At 36.7% G+C, this 20,038-nt stretch overlaps 2 protein-coding genes and 1 pseudogene across 2 annotated transcripts; 1 reads left to right on the top strand and 2 right to left on the bottom strand.

The window, feature by feature from the left end:
• The first annotated feature begins 739 nt into the window (after positions 1-739).
• Positions 740-6,098, top strand: LOC103958600 (cytochrome P450 90A1). The gene is made up of 8 exons (XM_009370882.3): positions 740-1,591; positions 2,886-3,035; positions 3,189-3,434; positions 4,877-4,963; positions 5,164-5,242; positions 5,329-5,435; positions 5,540-5,673; positions 5,914-6,098. The coding sequence occupies exons 1-8, from the start codon at positions 1,073-1,075 to the stop codon at positions 6,029-6,031; spliced, it is 1,440 nt and encodes a 479-aa protein (XP_009369157.2). The 5' UTR covers positions 740-1,072; the 3' UTR covers positions 6,032-6,098.
• Positions 5,912-10,009, bottom strand: LOC103958687 (annotated as a pseudogene).
• Positions 10,010-10,504: 495 nt separating this feature from the next.
• Positions 10,505-13,641, bottom strand: LOC103958601. The gene is made up of 4 exons (XM_009370884.3): positions 13,153-13,641; positions 12,330-12,604; positions 10,909-11,036; positions 10,505-10,716 (listed from the first exon to the last, which is right to left on the bottom strand). Exons 1-3 carry the CDS (start codon positions 13,427-13,429, stop codon positions 10,971-10,973), a joined length of 618 nt encoding a protein of 205 aa, XP_009369159.1. The 5' UTR covers positions 13,430-13,641; the 3' UTR covers positions 10,505-10,716; positions 10,909-10,970.
• Positions 13,642-20,038: the final 6,397 nt, after the last annotated feature.

The following is a 20,038-nucleotide window of genomic DNA, read 5'->3' as shown; positions in this document are numbered from 1 at the left end:
TATAGTAGAACAAATAATGTATTTTTGTGATGAGATTGATATTAGTTACGACTAGCTTCATTTTTATGGATTTTTTATTATTTCTCAACAATAAAGTGTATTTAAATTTACGTTTGGGTGATCCTGAAAACTTACAAGTCTACAATTTTAATTGGGTAGCTATATCAAAACACTCATTTTTATTTCTCACACAATCCTTTCAAATTTCTGCATTCGGATCAAATGAATTGAAAGAGATTAATGAAAAAAATTTAACAAAAATGTGTAGAAGGTAAAAATAGATGAATAGAACTATCCTTTTAATTTTTCTCCTAGTACTTAATGGACAAGGATTGTCTGCCCTCCACTTCCGGTGCCCTCCCGTGTTCTCATGTTTGTATGATCACGGTTAAGCCACGTTAATATTTTATATTATTATTTATTTTTGTCTTATTATATTTATAAAAAACTAATATAAAATATTAATGTAGTTTAACCATGATCATACAAAATAGATAGGCACGGAAAATGAAGGGAAGACAATCCTTGTCCATACTTAATCCTTAGACCACCATCTTTTGTCGCTAATCCATTATCCCAATCAAACGGCCAAGACAAGACATGGACACTGCAACACGTTCGCACCATACCAATCACCACATGAAGCACGCTGCAACTAACAACCCTCCCCTTTTCCCACTCCATATTTTCCCCAACAAAGTCTCGCGACTCTTATCCCACAGAGACACAGAAGGGGAACGATATCGTTTTATGAAAAAAAAAAAGGAAAGAAACTATAAAAAGCTGTCAGATGCTAAAATATCCTACATTAATTTCTTTCTCTCCTCTCTTCCCCTCCTTTAGATTCTTATTTAGAAATCAGATCCATCGATCCATTTGTCGATTCTCGAAACCATCCGTGTGCTTCCACCACCACCCTCCATCTCTTTCCATACCCCAACTCTTTCCTTATTCTATATATGCCCACCTCCCATACCCAAATATATACATACAAATACACACACACACACTTTGAGCTTGTAGAGAGAGATAGAGAGCGACTGTGTGTGTCTACCCAAGTATTAAAAACTCCATGGATTTCGTCTTCTCATTTTTCTTGGTTTTCTCTCTCCTTTCAACCCTAGTTTTTATTTTTCTCAGAAAGTCTAGGTGCCGAAGGCTGAGGCTGCCTCCGGGGAATCTAGGGTTACCATTTATAGGGGAGACTCTGCAGCTCATCTCAGCCTACAAGACTGAGAACCCCGAACCGTTCATCGACGAGCGCGTGAACCGGTTCGGACCCTTATTCACAACTCACGTGTTCGGAGAGCCGACCGTGTTCTCCACCGACCCGGAGACCAATCGGTTCATCTTGCAGAACGAAGGGAAGCTGTTCGAGTGCAGCTACCCGGGCTCCATAACCAACCTTATGGGGAAGCACTCTTTGCTGCTGATGAAGGGCAGCCTCCATAAACGGATGCATTCTCTGACCATGAGCTTTGCAAACTCTTCGATCATTAGGGACCACCTTTTGGACGACATAGACCGGTTGATCCGGCTCAACATGGATTCCTGGGCCGACCGGATCTTTCTCATGGAGGAGGCCAAAAAGGTAGGGTACAAACTTTTCTTTTTAAGATAGGATTAGGGCATGTTCGGAATTCGAAATTAAGACCTTAAAAGATAAAGTATTAATTTTCTTCACCAAGTTAGAAATAGAAAATGGTGTTTTCTTTTTACATGTTAAATATGGGAGGTATTTCAGTTCAGAACAGAGACACATATGTTCATGGTCTAAACGAATAGCGTACAGCTTAGTATTCTGGACGATTAAAAAAATCTCCCGTTAAATAGCGGAGTTGGTGAACTTTTCTTGCTTTTGTTCTTGTTGTCGTTTATTGAATTAAATACAAAGATGATATTTGGACACTTAAAATTGATACACTTATTAATTAATTAGTATAGATGGAGATCACGTATAATTATATGAGGAAAATCCTTTTTCTAGGAATTTTGTGATCTGACCGTTCATCGTGACCGTTCATCGTATATCGTGCGGTTAATTTTTGTTAGATAGTATTTATATTTAATTTTAAATTTTAAAATGATTTCTGATTGCATGTACGATAGACGATCCCGATCACGGGATTCCTAGGATCCGTAGTAAAAGGATCCGGCGAGAATCCTTTTTCATTATATGATATGAGTGATTCATACTTGAGAATTTTTTAGATTAGAGGAGCGAGTTCGAACTTACGTTGTAGTGTCAAAGCAACATTTTTCTTTACCACTATAATAGAAGGATACTTGCAGATAATTTGTTTGAGAATTTGTCGATTTCGTGCATCCGAATAGTTTTATTATAAATGCAAAAGTGATATTTGACGGACTTGTTTTTTTCTTGTTCTTCAAAAAGTAAAGGACAAAGGTAAAGTTTGTTTAGAATGTTTTAATAAAAAGTGATTTTCAGAATTAATTGTATCACATTGGTTGGTTTAATTTAACTAATTAATTTATAATGGTTATGCTTGGGTTCACCGTTCCTGTCAAAGAGAAATGGAGGTAACTAGATCCAACGAAGATATTTTTTATTATGCTCAGAACACAGAGCGCTACACCACATATTATTATATAATTAGAGAAACACTTGAAGAAAAAAAAAATTCGGATGATGATATTTAGTGTAATGTCCGTATTCCGAACACACTAAAAAATTTCTCGATCCCTTAGATTGGGTTAGATACATGCAAGTGAAATTAAGTAAACGGCTGCGAAGAAAAATAAAACCGTTCCCTTGAGCCATCATTTTCATGCTAGCTCATATACTTCTTGATTTATATTTTTTATATCCTTTATTAATTATAGTTTACGTTAGTTAATTAATTATTTAATTAAATTACGTGCAGATAACTTTTGAACTAGCAGTGAAGCAACTCATGAGCTTTGATCCAAATGAATGGACCGAGAGTCTAAGAAAGGAGTACGTCCTACTAATCGAAGGCTTCTTCTCCGTTCCTTTGCCTCTAGTTTCCACCACCTACCGCCGGGCCATTACTGTAATTTCCTCTCTTTTTCTTGCCCGTTGATTTATTGCGTAAATAGAGTAATGCTATTTGAAAACACATTTAGAGTATGTTAGCAAGTGCATCAAATTAATATTATTGTAATTAATACTAATTAGTCAATCAAATGGGAATTTGAACTTGAAGGCTAGGACAAAGGTGGCGGAAGCGTTGAGCTTGATAGTGAGGCAGAGGAGGGAGGAGAGCGAAGCCGGGAAGAGAAAAGAGGACATGTTAGGCGCACTTTTGGGCCGAGACACCGCATTCTCCGACGAGGAGATTGTGGATTTCTTGCTTGCTTTGCTGGTGGCCGGCTACGAAACCACTTCAACAATCATGACACTTGCCGTCAAGTTCTTAACGGAGACACCTCTGGCCCATGCTCAACTCAAGGTGCCTTTCTACCCACATCCTTTTTCTTTCTTCACTTTATTTGCCTAGTGGGGACTGCCAGTCTTGCAACTCCTATCATATTTTCGTGTTACTATGTTAGGCATTTCAACATCCACATTTTTCTTATCTAAATCCTCAACCATTCACATTGTTTGGATTAGTTATTTTAGATAACTATGGATGTGTAATTGATTAGATCCGTATTTACGTACTTAAAATTATGTAACTTAATAACGTATCCTCGTAGTCACTTAGTACTACAGTTTAGTAGTATTCTTCTTCACTTGTACGTAAGAGGTCTTATGTTCGAACCTCGCCAAATGCTAGTTTAAACCATATTATTGCTAATCTATTGTGAGATTAAATCCACCTCATTCCCTTTAATGTAAATAATATTATTTGTTAAAAAAATAAAACGTATCCTCGTAAATATGTAAACTAAAAAGATTGTCGCATGTGATGTGTGTGCACAAAATTAACATATGAACCTTAGTCAGTCGCTCTACTACCAATGCATGTATTACTCATTTCTTACATAATGTACCATAAATTCAGGACGGTGAAATATGTACTCTCGTTTTCTACTTCAGCATTCGTCCTCATGTTGGTATCTATTCAATTTATTCAATCTCAGGACAACGAATCAAAAAAGAAGTGTCCGACCGTAAGGAGAAGTTCAAAAATTACTTTCCTAATTTTAATCCTAAAATGACGAGATTGCCCTAGCGAAATGAAGGAAAATGTAGCGTAAAGTGTTGGTAGGTTGTCAAAAAATAAAGTAAAAGTAGAGAATGTAAAAGTCAGACAACATTCTGATAAAACCAACGGACAAAATGATGGCATGTCCTTTCCCTTCCCTCCCTTACAAACTGCACACTTCACTGTGCTGTAAATATTGTCGGATTCTCGTCAGATTCGGTCTTTTGACCACATCGCCTCTTTGCTTCAGGTGCACCAGGTTTGGGAGGGTGTTTCGTCATTTTACTTGCTCCTACCTTATGGCTTTTGGACCCTAGGGTCCCAAAGCTGGGCCATTGGGAATCGGGTGGTTCTGATTTCTAGGACCTCAAAAATCTAACGGTGTAAAGAGTGGTAGGGGGTTGGTAGTAATGGAGTCAGCACACTAGCTTTGTTACCATTTTTCGATTCCTAGGATTGTTTTGGTGTCTCTGCACTCGTGTGATGTTCCAAGCTCCACCGTCGGATTGTGTCCTTACCCGAAAGTTCTAGTGTGGACCGGCTCATAGTCTGGACTAAGATCTAGAACAGTGACAAAAAATTTAACGTTGAACTTGAAGTATCTCAATTCATGCTATGCGCGGGTCCATACTAGATAAACTGGTCATTATCTTTCTTGAATAGACGGAGTATTTTTATTTCATTATATATTTTGAGTGAAAAGTATGTTAAATTGCTAATGAAGTTTTGAATCCACGTTGCAGGAAGAACATGAGCAAATTAGGGCGAAAAAGAAATCGTCAAAGCCTCTGGAATGGAGTGATTATAAGGCAATGCCATTCACTCAATGTGTAAGTACCGTTAATTCTAATATCTAGAAATTACGCTTCGTTTAAACTCTTCAGTAAGTTGAGGTACAACGTCGGATTTTAATAACTAACTATTAAATCGCATGAGGTTGTTGTTTAGATCCATACAATGTGCCAAACGTATCTATGACTTGCGGGACTCTAATTCTTCAAAGTTGATCGACTTTTTTGTCTGTGTTTAGGTTGTCAACGAGACATTGCGAGTTGCAAACATAATTAGCGGGATATTTAGGCGGGCAATGACGGACGTTCACATTAAAGGTAACAACCTTCGTACCACGTAAATAACTTGCATTCGATACTAAATATTTTACAAGTTCTTAATCGGTGGAAAATACTAAAAACAGGATACACAATCCCTAAAGGATGGAAGGTATTTGCATCGTTTCGTGCTGTACATCTAGACCAAGATCATTTCAAGGACGCTCGAACTTTTAATCCATGGAGGTGGCAGGTACTTAATTATACATCTCTGCCTCTAATAATTATGTTTACTCATGCTTTTATTTATTTACTTTTTTCAATATCTAATTAATTATTATAAACATGATTTTGTAGAACAAATCTGGTCCGACCACAAGCCCATCAAATGTGTTCACACCATTTGGAGGAGGGCCAAGGCTGTGCCCCGGCTATGAGCTTGCTAGAGTAGAAATCTCCGTCTTCCTTCATCACTTAGTCACTCGTTTTAGGTATGCAAAATACAATGTAAACCACACAAATAGAATCGGTAACAAATTTTTACTCTGAAGTAAAACTTCAGGGACACTAAAATGGTAATAAAGCGGCATGAAACAGTGTTTTTTTGTATACGGGTTATTGTCTATTTAGTTTTCCTGGTTCTAGTTTTGAGTAAACATTTGCAACTAGTTGTATTTGTGCATATTTCCCGTCAAACTAACTATGCTAATTGTTCATGTTAATTTTGGCAGTTGGGTTCCTGCCGAGGAAGATAAGCTGGTGTTTTTTCCGACGACGAGGACGCAGAAGAGGTACCCGATCAATGTGCAGCGGAGGAACAATGTGTCATATGGGCAATGTAAAGAGTAAAGTAGTAGTAGAGCTGTAATAACCTTTGATCTCCAACCCAATAAAATTTAGGGAGTTTTAACGAAAAGTCACGGTATTGTTTACTTTAACGAAAAATCACATTTTTACATTAAAAAATCAAACCTGGTGCTATTTATTTTACCCTTTATTTTGTCCTTATCATTAAAACTCAAAAATTTCAAGTTCTTTTTATTAGTTTTTCTTAAAATTTATTTAATTAATTAATTTATGGATTAGTTTGTAATAACCTTTAGGTTTAGTAGGTGGTGATTGGAGAATTTGCAGGTCTTTTTGGTTTTAGCCTATCTTAAAGCGCTTTAATTATTAAAAAGGAAAAAGATAATCGACACAAAAACTATCCATGAATAAGTGTAAAATCCACGCGAACTTTCCTCTTCGATCCCTTCTTCTGCTTGTGCCTGGCAGTGGCACACCAGCGAGAGATTTTTTCAAGCTTCAAAATTATTACACTTGGCGTGCCGAGCAATACCGTTCAAAATGGCACCGTCTTTAATAAAAGGACATACCGTGCACCGCCATAGGTTCAAAACGTACATCCGGGTTACCATAACTTAATCACAGATTCAGAAACAAAGTAGGTCTCAGCATCTTTTCGAATTTTCAATTGAGCAGTGAAAGTTTCTCAAGTGAGGATTTCAGATGGGAGACTTGAGATTCTTGCACAGGATCTTTCCTCCTTGCTGTCGGCCGACGTTGGTTTGATGCATTGCTTTTCGGGGAATTGTGTGTGCCTTCTCAACCTTGCAGTTACAGCGTTGATGGAAGAACGTAATTCATCCAATTCAACTCCTGAGAAGTGGTCTGCTTAGCAACAAAAAATGTATGTTAAAAGTGAACAAGTAGTGCTGGCCATGCAAGATATGAAACCACCAGAACCAAAAATGTATAGGCTAATAACTTAAACAGGAGTGAATCATGACGATTTGGGGAACCGGTAAAATGGGAAAACAGAAAATTACTGACTACGAACTAGTGCATAACTCCTAAGCTCATTTGTTATGGAAAAAGCTATATCAGTACAGTAATTGTTGAAGAACGGTCATTACCAAGCTCTAACTTGAACTCCCGCTCAGCTCTCGACAGTGGTTTCTTATGAGGCCCAGGCAAGTTCCTCAAACGTTTCAAGTGCTCCTCCGGAGGATTGTGCATCTGGATTGCACTATCAATTCTGTCCTCCAATTTTGATTGTTTCTCCCCAACTTGCGAAAGCCTCTGTTGTGCAGCACCTAGGCGAGCATGCTGGTCATCAATTATCCTCTTCAAGATGGGTCCAGAAAATTGGAGGAAAAGTTCATAAAGCAACAAAAAAGGAACCATTTCCCGAAAGAAGGTAGTTTTGACACAACTAAACATGGTTTGTATGTGTGTTGCTTGGCATCTTCTTACCTTATATGCATACTCTGCATAATATTCATGAAAGCTTCTGAAGTACTCATGAAGCTTTGGTCGACCTTCAATAGAATCAGCAGAAAGAGAACGCAACCTTGGTGAGCTCTGAGGAAGAAGAACCACCTTAAGTCCAACTAGGAGTTCTTTGCTTATAAGATTTGGCATATCTTTCTCGTTTGGTCCTTCAAGGCAAAGAAAATTGTTCTCCATATCGACTTGAAGAGGAAGCAATAGGTTCCAAGCCTTCACCTCCAGCACTATAAATTCTTGCAAAACAGTGAGTCCCACAATCCATGAACAGCCAAATGAATCTGATAATGACACAAAACCTGATAGCGGAGATTGCGAGGGGTCGTCTCCCTGGCATGTGCTTAGAACAGGATGCACTGAAGGAGTTCTCATGGTCTGGTTCTTGCCACTAATATGACTCGTAAACGGAAGATAATGCAACACTATTGAATCTAACCCTCCATCATGAAGGGTGTTAATTCTTTCCAACATCAGGGGATAAGTAAACATCCTAATAAGAGAACCACTCTTTGCTTTCCTAGGCAGAGCCAGATCCACAGTAGCCAATCTCAACAGAAGGGGAGGAAGCCCCAACCAAAGAGTACTATCAAGAGGTTGATCAAGTTCACAGGTGATAGCAAGGGAAGGGGAGATAACTTTGACATCGAGGGAAGGGAACACAGGCTAGCACATGAATTTCCAGAGCAAGTACTCGGATAAAAGGCACAAACTTGTCATCAAAATCTAAAATAAAAAATCAGGATGATAACTTTGATAGCGAGGGAAGGGGAGATGGGAACAAAATAAATAATATTGTGTTCCAAGAGAAAGATCAGAAGAGGACTCCCTATATTTTGCGCCTTACTATATTTTTTTTCTTTCTTTCTAAAAGTTTCCATACTCTCTAAGTGCAGGTATTGCAAAAGAAGTTAATACATAAATTAAGCATGATTGAACATGTCAATGTATAGTCTAAACCACCATGACAATTCATTCCTAGCTAAAGCTGCTTTCTAAGACAACCCAAAGAACGTGTTTTAAGATGAAAATGAAAAATAAGAACGTATTGCCATCTTCCGATAATACCTGCAAATGGTTGCATTGTCTTTGTTGGAAGTCCGCCCATAAGGGTACATCACTGATAGACCACTCGAACCAGAAAGGAGCAATGCTGATCCATCCCTATTGATCGATATTTTATGAACCGCAAAGTCGAGGTTTACATCCGGTTGCAGTACCTATTAAATTACGAGCATCATCAACAATGCATTTAAAAATAAGTAAGAAACATATCTCGCAATCATCTTTAAGAGCAATTCCACCTCCTAAAGATTTTGCGACAGCATACAGCCCATTTATCCACTTGAACAGTAATAGACCTCACTAAACAATAATAGGCTAAAGCATTTCCATCCCTAAAAAAATACGCTGGCACAAACAATCTTCACACCTAGAAAATGAGCTGGCACCCAACCCATTTAAAATATTTTAAATTTTTTTATAAAAGAATAAATAAATAAAATAGTTTTAATTTCGGATAAGATTTGGGAGAAAAACATGGACCGTTGATCTGTGATTGGATGGTACAGATCAAAACTGAAATTCAATTTTTTTACCGTTGGAAATCCAACGGTCTAGAAAAACTAGCCGTTGGAAATCCAACAGCAAACAGTGGGCCACATCGCCTACCCGGGGTGGGATGTGAGTGCGCCTCCGCCACGAGCCCCGCCTCTGAACGGCTGTCAGGTACTCGCGGCCGCGTGAACGCCACGTGCCAGGCGCAAAACAAAAAAGGGGCCGGTCCCTCGGTCAGTCAAGTTTGGGTTGGCTTGGAGACCCGCTTGGGCTGGGTGCCAGGCAAGTTTGTGGGCTGGAGTGGATTGACTGAGTCCCAGCCTGTTTTTTTATCTAGGTGCCGGCCTAATATGCCTCCGATGGAAGTGCTCTAAAAGAATTCTCTTTTCAACTATTTTTCAATTCTTATACAAAATATAGGTTCAAAATCATCACTTTCTGTTATCATCAAATCCAAGCAAGGAAAGTAATTGCAATTGCTTTCTTATCCTTCAATTTTCTCAGTAACCAAACAGAATATAATAAATTGAAGTTAAAAAAAAATGAGGGAAATAGAGGAAACCTTGGAAGGGGAAGCAGCGCTGATGGAAGTCGGGTCTGGTTCGCCGAATGGATATCCGATGAAGGCATAGCTTATCGGAGTCCCAGAAGTAAAGCCGAGACGCTCCGTCCCAGGCCAAGAGATTTCTGGGCGCCCGAGATGCGGTCGAGTCATGGACCGGAGAGGAGGAGAAGACCGGGTGGTTCCGCAGCGGGACCCACTCCACTTCGTCTCTTCGGGGCTTCGGAGACAGTCCCGGCTCCGGTTCCGTCGCCCGCAGGTCGAAGTTGTACCTCATTTTCCATCAGTCCTTTTCTTTCGAGCTCTGGAGTTGCGGAGGCTCTTTTCGCACTGGTTTTGCTTCAAAAAACTACGACACGGGGTTAAACAGAGAGAACGACGTCGTTTGTTTTGCATTGCAAGCAGGGGGGACAACGTAGAAGCGCGCTCTGCTTTTATAACGCACCACCCCCCCACCCGAGCCGTGCGCGGCACCAATAAAAAACATAAACACACTGTACATTTCGGAATTTAAATTTAAAATCTCTCGACGCTCAGAAGAAAAATATCATTAAGTCGAGTTTTAATTAAAAAAAATTTGTTAGATTGTCAAATATTAGAATTGGAGAAATGCAAGAGACTCTCTGCTACTTTATAATTTAACGTCAATTGTCGTGTCAACATTATAGAACATAGTATTAAAAACATAATATAACAAAGAGTTTTACTTTTGAAATAACCTCCTTAACATTTCTCTTAGAATTAATATCAATAGTAGATTTTGAGAACGATGAATGATTGTGGCTTCTTCAAAACCCATGTTTGTAGAGAAACAAATGTATTGATAACTTATGTTTTAGAGACGATTTTTCAAAACCATGCTGAAAATTCATAGGCCAATTCATGATTTGGGTATGCTATGGTTAGGCACTTGCACGAACATCACAAACTTCGGCTAGTTTCATAAATATTATGCCTTTTACATACAAATTTAACTGTACAATTGTTGAATGAAAAGAACCAAAAAAAATGATGTATTTGCTGCAGTGGAAACCACCTCTATACTCTCTCTACGCACAACCTCCATTTGCACAACATGATGTTGATTGAAGGGGCTGCTTCTATACCTTCTCCTATTTAATTAACAAATCTGCACCAAAACAAAAACCAAATAGATGAGAAGAGAACATAACACAGGGAAACGGAAAGGAAAACGTCACGAGAAACACCTCTGGCCACACGTGTTTTTATTATAAGCGTTTTTTGTTATCTCAGAAGTTCAAAACTCTTTTAGCCGTTATAAAACACTTCCGAAAATTTACCGCTGCAAAGTGAAATTTACCTGTAGCTGAATGACCCGTAAGATTGGGATTGGCTAAAAATAACTTCACATGTCGTGTGAATTTACTTCACCCTTTCTTCTTTCAGAAGCTTCTGGTACCTTGGGAACCCATTTTTGCAAGCTGAAACCTGCAAACACATGGCAATTTTCACATCAGCATGTGATAAATCATGAACGTTTAATACTTAATCATGTTTAACTATGGATTAATCGGCGATTAGCAGAAAGCACATGAATTAGGGAAGATTCTGATGGCCGAAAGTAGTTTATTCTGATGAGACAAAATATTTGGCAGAGTTGCTGCAAATGGCATGTGGTCAACAATTCAAACACAAAGGCAAAGCTGCCCATCTGTGTGAACGGCCACACATCACGGATTCTTCCTCGAATACAGGACTCACTAATATATTTTAACAATTCGCAGAGAAAACTTAAAAAAATTTCTGCTTTGCAAGGATTGGGGAACATTTATCGTAAGCAGCTTTATTTTCATTTTGTGAAAAGACTTTTTATGATTAGAATTTGTAACGTTTTGGGTACAAATGAGCAACATTTCCTTCACCTCATGTCTCGCCCGTAAGAATAGTAAAATTAAAAAAGAAAAGTTGGAAAATGCAGGGATTATGGACAAAGATTAGTATTAATATGGTAACAGGGAAGTATCCTAAACGTTTTCAAAGCTGCCTTGAGGAAAAAGAACATGAATATTGACCTTTCCAGAAGATTAGAAATTTAAAATTCAAAGTATTCAACCCTTTCATTATCATTAATTAAATTATTGGCCAAAACAATCAAATTGAAACTTTTGAGCTAATTTCTAAGGTAGTGGTTGAACCACAAACATCCCAATTGACTTAAAGGCTTATGCCCAAATAACTCAATTAAAAATGCTATTTTATAATAAAAATACTTAAAACTTCGTTTTTGTAATACAATATTTACATAAAGGGGTGGGCGAATAATATGATGGCAAAATCATCATTTTAGAAATTTGATCATAATACCTCTTATTTACACATGAAGAAAAACATCACTAGATCGATTGTTATTGCCCTACGAGTGAAGGTTTTTAATGTGAACTTTGAAAGGGACGGAGAGAATTTGAACTCAAGGCGAAGGGGACAGAGAAAAAAAACTAACCCGCCCAACTTTTCGTCTGCTTTTTTAATTTAAGCATTCCATATCTTCCAATTAAAGTGCAAACCTATAGCCCTAAAATTGATATGATTTCATTTGTGAAAACGGAAAACTAACAAAAAAATTCAAAAAAAATTTAATTTTAATGAAAAATGACAAATAAAGGTGTAGTGAATAGTATCAGGAAAAAATAAAAATATGATTTTTCGTTAAAAATGAATAGTACTGGAAGTGTTTCGTTAAAACTCCCTTGAGAAAATAGAGATTAGAGAGCAAGGACTTACAGCTTCAATGTCAATTTTGTACACCCAAAGCTTCCTTCTTTCTCTGCAACTTGTTCTATACGCCACCACAATATGCCCAACAGCCAAAGCCAGAGAGCAGATGAACAGAGCAATATCTGTTGCTCTCACAGACTCCGCCCTCTCCACACCAGAAGCCCCAAACACATACGAAGCCTTCAATGAAACAAACACCAGGGACAGCACAGAACACATGGTGGTGATCCCCAAATACGGTCCGTGTGATAGTCTTGGTCCATCGCAGAAGCTGTAAACGCCTGCAGATTAAAAAAAAAAAAAAAACCAATTCAAATTAATTTCAACATAATCAGATTAGCCGCGAAATCTAATCTACGAGGAGGTGATTCAAACTCGGGCTGCGGTAAAACACGTTATCTTGCCCAGTTGACCTGACTCATGTTTACGATCCTAAAAACATATCTCATGTGACATGACATACTGACCTTACCAACTAACTTCCCTTATGTCTAAAAGCATACGCTTTTTGAACTAGGATTTAAACTCCGGTGCAAAGCAACAGGATCAACTGCTATGGTTAATTTACCTAACTCACGCCTGCAATCTCAAAGCATATGCTTTTTGAGATTCAAACCCGGGTGAAAAGCAACAGGACTGTCCTGGCCGTCCTACCTAGCTATCCTACCTCATTTCTGCAATCCCAATACAAACGTGATCGGTTGGACGGCAGACCAACCGACCTAACTCACTTTTGTTGTCCAAAGACAAAGTTTTGTGCTAGAAATTGAAAGAAAAACAAGTAGTTCCAAAAAAATAAGCAACAAAAAGAGTAAGGATTAAGACTTACAGAATATGACAGCTGATCTGATGATAGAAATCAACGGAATATCGACGAGGGAGGATCGAAAATCGTAGTTATTGAAATGGGACGACAGCGCTTCAAGAGAAATCAAAGAAGAAGACGAAGATGCAGAAAGAATAGCCGAAGGGAGAAGCGTATCGGCAATCACAAGCAGAATCGGAGCCGAAAACAGCAGCAGAGAAATCAACATAGTAATCAAGAAAAACACAGTCTTAACCCCCCTCAGAACCCTCTTCGACTTCTCCTCCTTCAAAAAACCCATGTCTTGATTTTCGACTTCGAGTTCTGGGTTCGAAGAATAATCGGAGGCTCTTCGACCGACACCGAGAGAGGGAGAAAGAAGGTAATAAAAAGGGGTGGGAAGGAGGGGAAGGTGCGCAGCGCAGGCGTTAGGCGTAATGTTTTGACTGGACTCGTTTCTTGCTTGATGACAAAGATTGGGACTTGGTTGGGACGTAGCCGGTTAAATGGACGAGTCCTCTCTTCTCTTTCTCGGTATATATCTCGTCACAAGGTTAACGGCAATACCTAAATGCCCCAAAAACGACAAGCAATGACATATTTCCTTTCTTTTTTATTAAGAAAATGGGTCCATTGGGAAATCATCGTGTGCCTGCATGTAATTTGCCACAGATAGTTTTTTTTACGCATGTTAGCGAATTTTGACTGTTGATCCATCGAAAATCTTAAATTATTTGAAGTTACATGGATGTATGTGCGTTACACGATAATTTTATTATTGACAGTTTCTTACTCACATGAACAAATTGTGATCATTAATAATTGCAGGTCTCAAATTTTTCAAGTTTACGTGCACAGTAACTTTTGTTTACGTTCGTGATTGAGTATTGATCCTTTAGGCATTGTGAGTCTTTAATCATTCGAATTTGTGTTTATGCATATTTAATAAACTTGTCATAATATGTTTCATACGCGTGCATGATTCTTGTTACATTATAAGCTTTATATAAATCAATCATCAAGAATCGATAATACTCGCATGAACGATTAGCTGTAACATACTTTGCACACACGATTTTGAACTTTATTGCTATAGGGTTTTGCCAGGTGTCTCATTTGTGGGTCAGTTGTCTAGAAGGATTTAGGCTTGTACAATGTGGATAAATCTTATCAAATGGGGAAAAGCCGCCTAACCGAAAGTTTTTCTATTTTTTCTTTTTTCAAAAAATTTGTTCACTTCACTATTTAAAGAATTGACAATCAATTGAACCGGGTATGTGGAACCGACCGATTCGAGACCATGTGACCACATGGAACAATTTGCCATTGCGAATCAAGGGTTTTTAATAATTTTTTGGTTTGTGTATATTTGGGGCTAAATATATTTTTTTAACAAACAATATAATCTACACTAAATGGTAGGAATTGGCTAAAGCTTATAATGGTCTAATAATAATATAGTTTAAATTTATCTTCAACAAAAATCGAACTTAAAATACAAATGAAAAAGAATACCACTAAACCTTAATATTAAATAACTGAGAGCTAAATACTTTACAATTGTATAATAATTTTCTAATGACCCATAAAATATGGGATTGTTACTTTGGCATTGGAAACTTTGGTGAAGAAATTAAAAATCCATGGGACTGACCCAGATAATCCATCGGCAGCAATCATGCACCTAATCTGTATGTAGTCAGCAGTGATACGACGTCCCTATGTGGCCTGGCACGTTGGTGATTCTAATGGGAGGTGGGTTGTCTGCTGTCTCATTTTCATACTCTCTCTGTACTCTTCTGTGATGTGTGGTTAAGATTAAGTTACGTCAACATTTTATATTAATTTTTTATAGAAATAATAAAACAAAAAGTAATAGGAATATAAAATGTTAACATGGCTTAACCTTGACCACACAAACAGGAGGGTATGGAGAGAGTATGGAAATAGAAGGGCAGACAATCCACCTCCGATACTAATAAAATTTTTCATACAACGGCCGCAATGATACGTGGCGTTCAATTATTATCTATGTGGACGTCAAGTCACGCGTTTGGAAGTTTTGAGAGAAAACCTAACATAAGCATGAAAATATCCTATATTTATTTGGGTGTTACATAACTTCATGAGCTAGATAATAAGAGATTATGTGTGTTGTTTGAGAAAATTTAGGGTAGGATTGTCTTATTATGACAATATTCTCATCCAATAAGACCAAAACATGTAGACTCTCATATTTTTGCATGATATGTCTTATCTATATTCTCGTGTAAATGGTGATATTCTCTTGTACAACTTTAATCAGATGATAAGAGTTGTAGACATATAAAATTATATTTCAAGTTGTATGTAATCATCTTTTTCTAAAGGAGCGTATATATGGCCTGCAAAGTTGGAGAAGACACCGAGATCAACTGAAGTTTTGTCCTCCAGCTGTTTGTAAAGATGCTAACGTGCTTCTCCGGCATATTTGTGTTATTAAACACACTACATATGCCAGGCTATGCCAGCTTTGAGCTTTGTTTATCAACGGGATCCAAAATGTGCGTGAGAGCAACCTAACAACACCACCAAACTACAAATACAACAACAACGTGCTTAATTGTTTCGAATCGGTGGCTTAATCGTAATTAGTGGTTAAAATACTACTGTAATAGCTAGTGAGTGGTGAGTCATGAGTCCTATTTGTAGGTTCATTTTGTTGACTGGTGTTTTACCGCATGCAGAAAGTTCTTCCTAACTTGACGTCAGTGACGGTTTCGGACATGTGCAATAGGTGTCTTTGCACGGGACCCCAATCTTAAAGGGTTCCTCAAACACAGTGTGTATAAACCAACTATATCTTACATCAAAATGCAATATTGAAAACTAAAACCAAGGCTTGACTTGTAATCTGGCACAAAACGTACATAAAACCAAAGGAACGAGACATTGCTAAAAAAACACACTCGAATGTAATTATAATACAGTTAAATATTTAGGTCTGTTGGAATAAACAAAAACTTATATGCAACCTGTTTCACACCATCTTTTCACACGTTAGAATTTATGCATGGTAAAAAAAGTGCAAAACAAGTCGCATGCAAAATTCTAGTTCGATTGAAGATAACCATGGCAAAAGAAGTTAAAGAACGTTACGCTTTCACTTTTTATCTTGACGTCCACATATCTAGGTGATAGAACATTTCTTTCATGACCTTTTGAATGCGTGGAATCACGTCGGATTCCACTCTCACGGCGCGGTCTGCTCCCAGCCTCCCAATATGGTCAAAAGAAAATCATATCTACGTCATTACCTTTTGACATAGATGGGATGGTGATTATATTTACAAAATATATAATCGTATGTGTGAAACTGTGAATCTTGACCAAAGCCCTTTTACGTAATAAGCCAAATTAAAATTGTCTGTCTTCAGCTTGGAAGACTAGCCAAAGCAGCCTCAATTTTGTTTTTCTGTCAAATGCTTAAGAAGTTGGTTCAAATTTAATAAAATCGAATCCGTTTTTCTCACTTCCTAACCCAAGGTAATCATTATCCCATTCAAATTATAGAGATATTTTTTAATGTGACTGGAATACAAGACAAAACACAACATGTCATTATGCAGTTGGCGAGACATTTGAAAAAAAAAAACAAAAACATTTCTCTGATTATATAATAACATATGGCTTATCGCCTCGTGTCTTGAACATATTGAAATCTCTCCAAACTATGGTTAGTCTATACTCTTTTTGTTTTTTTTTTAAACAAACGATATTATCTACACTAAAAGGGATGATGTGGACTTAGCCTCAAAATGAGTTAGTAATAATATGGTTCAAATTCGCATTTGGCGAGAATCGAATCTCAGAGCTCTCACTTACAAGTGAAGAGGAATACCACTAGAAGTAATACTAAGTAGCTGGTTATATTAGCACCCCACAAAATGTTGAATGTACCCCACATTAAAATTTAATATTAAATAACTTAATTATCCTACTATGCAATGGCAATTTTGACTTTGTAAGGTTAAAAAAAATTAAAATATTCTATATACACCCCAATTCACTTTTTAGGTATTATTTATCTTCTTCAACTATCAAAACCCCTTCAACCCTCCATTATTGAACAAAACCCTAGCCAATGAAACTACAAACATGTTAATTGAGAAAAATTATTTTTGACGAATGAAACACGAAATCGATGTTTCAGAAACTTCACATAAGGTCAGACTTCATATTATTTATTGTTTTAGTAATTTTGACGACATCGATAATTATTTAATCTTGCTTTTGATGCGTTATTCAAGCTTCTATGTTCGTATTCATCTTTTAAGGATCACATGAAGAATTAAACACTTAAAATTACCACCAAATATTAAAAACAAACGACATGAGTTTTAATAATGGAATTGAAAACAACCCACATATACTTTAAATCCCAGACGGTATCTTTTGTCAAAATTTTAGTCGGCATTATTTGTCCAAATTAAAAGCTTTATAAGATTTGAGAAATGGGTGTATGAAAAATATGAGGTGCATATAGAAAATGTAAAGTGTATATTAAGAATGTGGGGTGTGAGGGTGTTACGAGGAAGTAAATGGAATGTATTAAGTATATGAGGTTTATTCAACAATTTGTAAAGTGCTAAAATAATAAACCATAACAATTGCCTTAAATTAATTAAGAAAAAAAAAAAGCCTTCCTATTTATTGTCCCTCATTTAATAATTGATTGATATTGACATCGTTCAATCGTAAATGGTAAGTTTAATTATAGGCATAAAATATTTAATTCATAAGTTTTATTTCGTTTAATTTTTTTCATAGGGATAAGCAATCATGTTCAGTTAAATAGACATGTGGTGCAAATCTGGACAAGATTCAATGGTTACTTTGGGGCTTGGGTTAACGAGAGATTTTCTAATATTCTTAGAATAAAAGCAGATACCTCATAAATCATTTTATAAGTAGAGAAAAATATATCTCTTTATTTGCGTAATGATATATGATGTATATATCTGTTTTTCGAATACATTAAAAAATTTCTTTTAAATTTAGGAAAATTAATAAAAAAAGTTTGAAAACTTTGAGTTTTAATGATAATGACAAAATAAAGGGTAAAGTGAATAGTACCAGAATTGATTTTTTAGTATAAAAATATGATTTTTCGTTAAAATAAACAGTACCGTAGACTTTTTGTTAAAACTCCTTTTAAATTTAGAGAGAACAAAAATAGACTCAATAAAGTGTTTTGGGTTCGTTGGGGGAAGGAGATATCTAACTTGTCGTCTAAGGAGAAGCAGGGGGAAGTTGTCAAAGTATGACTAGTTTTAGTTTGACAAAACAAAAAATATAAAAAATTGGAATTATGAGTGAACGACATTTGTAAGTAAAGCCGCCTTTTATTGATTATTATTAGTGAGTCAAATCCCAGAAAAATCATTGGCCGTGATTCTAGAACTACATCATGGGAGGCCCTTGAAGACGGAATTAGATTCTCTCCGAGGCAATGTCTTGAGATCTAACTGATCGGATAACATAGATTGTTGGATTTTGATTTAATGACTACAATTATTATAACTTTTAGATTGATCTCCTGTTTATAATCGTTGGATCAAAATCTAACATTCATGTTGTCTAATCGGTAAGATCCCGAGGCATTGCCTCGGAGAGGATCCAATTCACTTGAAGACAACATGGCATGTGACATTTGGTGCTTAATTATAAGGTTTATCATATTAATGCTAAATTATGGTTGTACTAAATAAATCATATTCTCTATAAATTAAGCATTTTTTCTACATACAATGATACTTCCATTAGTTGATAATTTGAGCTGATTCAGCTTCATAATAGTTTAGTTACAATGAAGAAAAATAGCACTTAATCATAATTTTACTGACAAATTAAACATATTTTTTATTCCACTTGTATTTTCATTTCAAGAATATAATGTGCGCGAGGCTGTGAAGAATATATTAGGAAATCTTGCATTTGAACTTAAAAAGAGTTGGGTCACTCCCTATTGCTAATTGGTAACTAAGTCGAATCTCAAATTTTTATAGAATCAGGTTCGCCACGTATAAAGTCCAACGATCATATATATGTTCCACACCCTCAAGTTAAATTTTCTACGTGGTTAGTTGAGTCATGATCTCCATTGCCCATTAATTGTGAGATAAAACCTTACACTTGAGGGACTCGCCTAAGCATTCATCAAACTTTTTCTTTGTACAATCAGAGAAAATTTTTAATGTGTCGGTATACCACATGACCATTTATATTGTGAAGCTTAATTTATTCGGTCCTGTTCTCGACACACTGTTCCGTACTTATTGTTATTTAGTTACATAGTTTATTGAGCCATGTTATCGACACACTGTCTCATACTCATTGTTACTTGGTTACATAACCGCTTTTTAGCCTTTCTATTGACATTTCATGAAAATGAACGACACAACGTATGGAATCTGATTCCAAGAAACTCCATGCTTGTGCACTAAAAAACAAAACGGGGACTTTCCACCTAAAAGATTGGGAATTGAATTGTATTGCCACAATTACAATGAATGGATGAATGAGACTGAGATAGACAGATCACAGGATCAACATTGTTCCCGAAGGAATCGCAACGCAGGAAATTACCATGGGATACCTTACAAATGATACCATAAACAAGAACAGAAAAATTGACTTTGTTAGATGCCGTAAGATTCTTGGCCTAATCACAATTGTATGGTCCTTTAGGCTTTTCACACTGTGATTGTCTGAGCGGTATCTAGTGATATTAGTTGTGTTAGTATCAGTCGTGTGTAGTTTTGTGGTTGGATGTCAACTATTGATTTATGTGGTTGTGTTAAAAAATCAAACATACGGTGTCATGTCGAAAAGTTGAACACACGTCATCATTTTATGTAAATAAAATTGT

Source organism: the organism of the source record quoted next, unplaced genomic scaffold (genome assembly GCF_019419815.1).
Source record: "Pyrus x bretschneideri cultivar Hongxiangsu unplaced genomic scaffold, Pyrus_bretschneideri_v1 Contig4, whole genome shotgun sequence".
NCBI classification, from domain to species: domain Eukaryota; kingdom Viridiplantae; phylum Streptophyta; class Magnoliopsida; order Rosales; family Rosaceae; genus Pyrus; species Pyrus x bretschneideri.
This window is presented reverse-complemented; position numbering and strand designations above follow the sequence as displayed.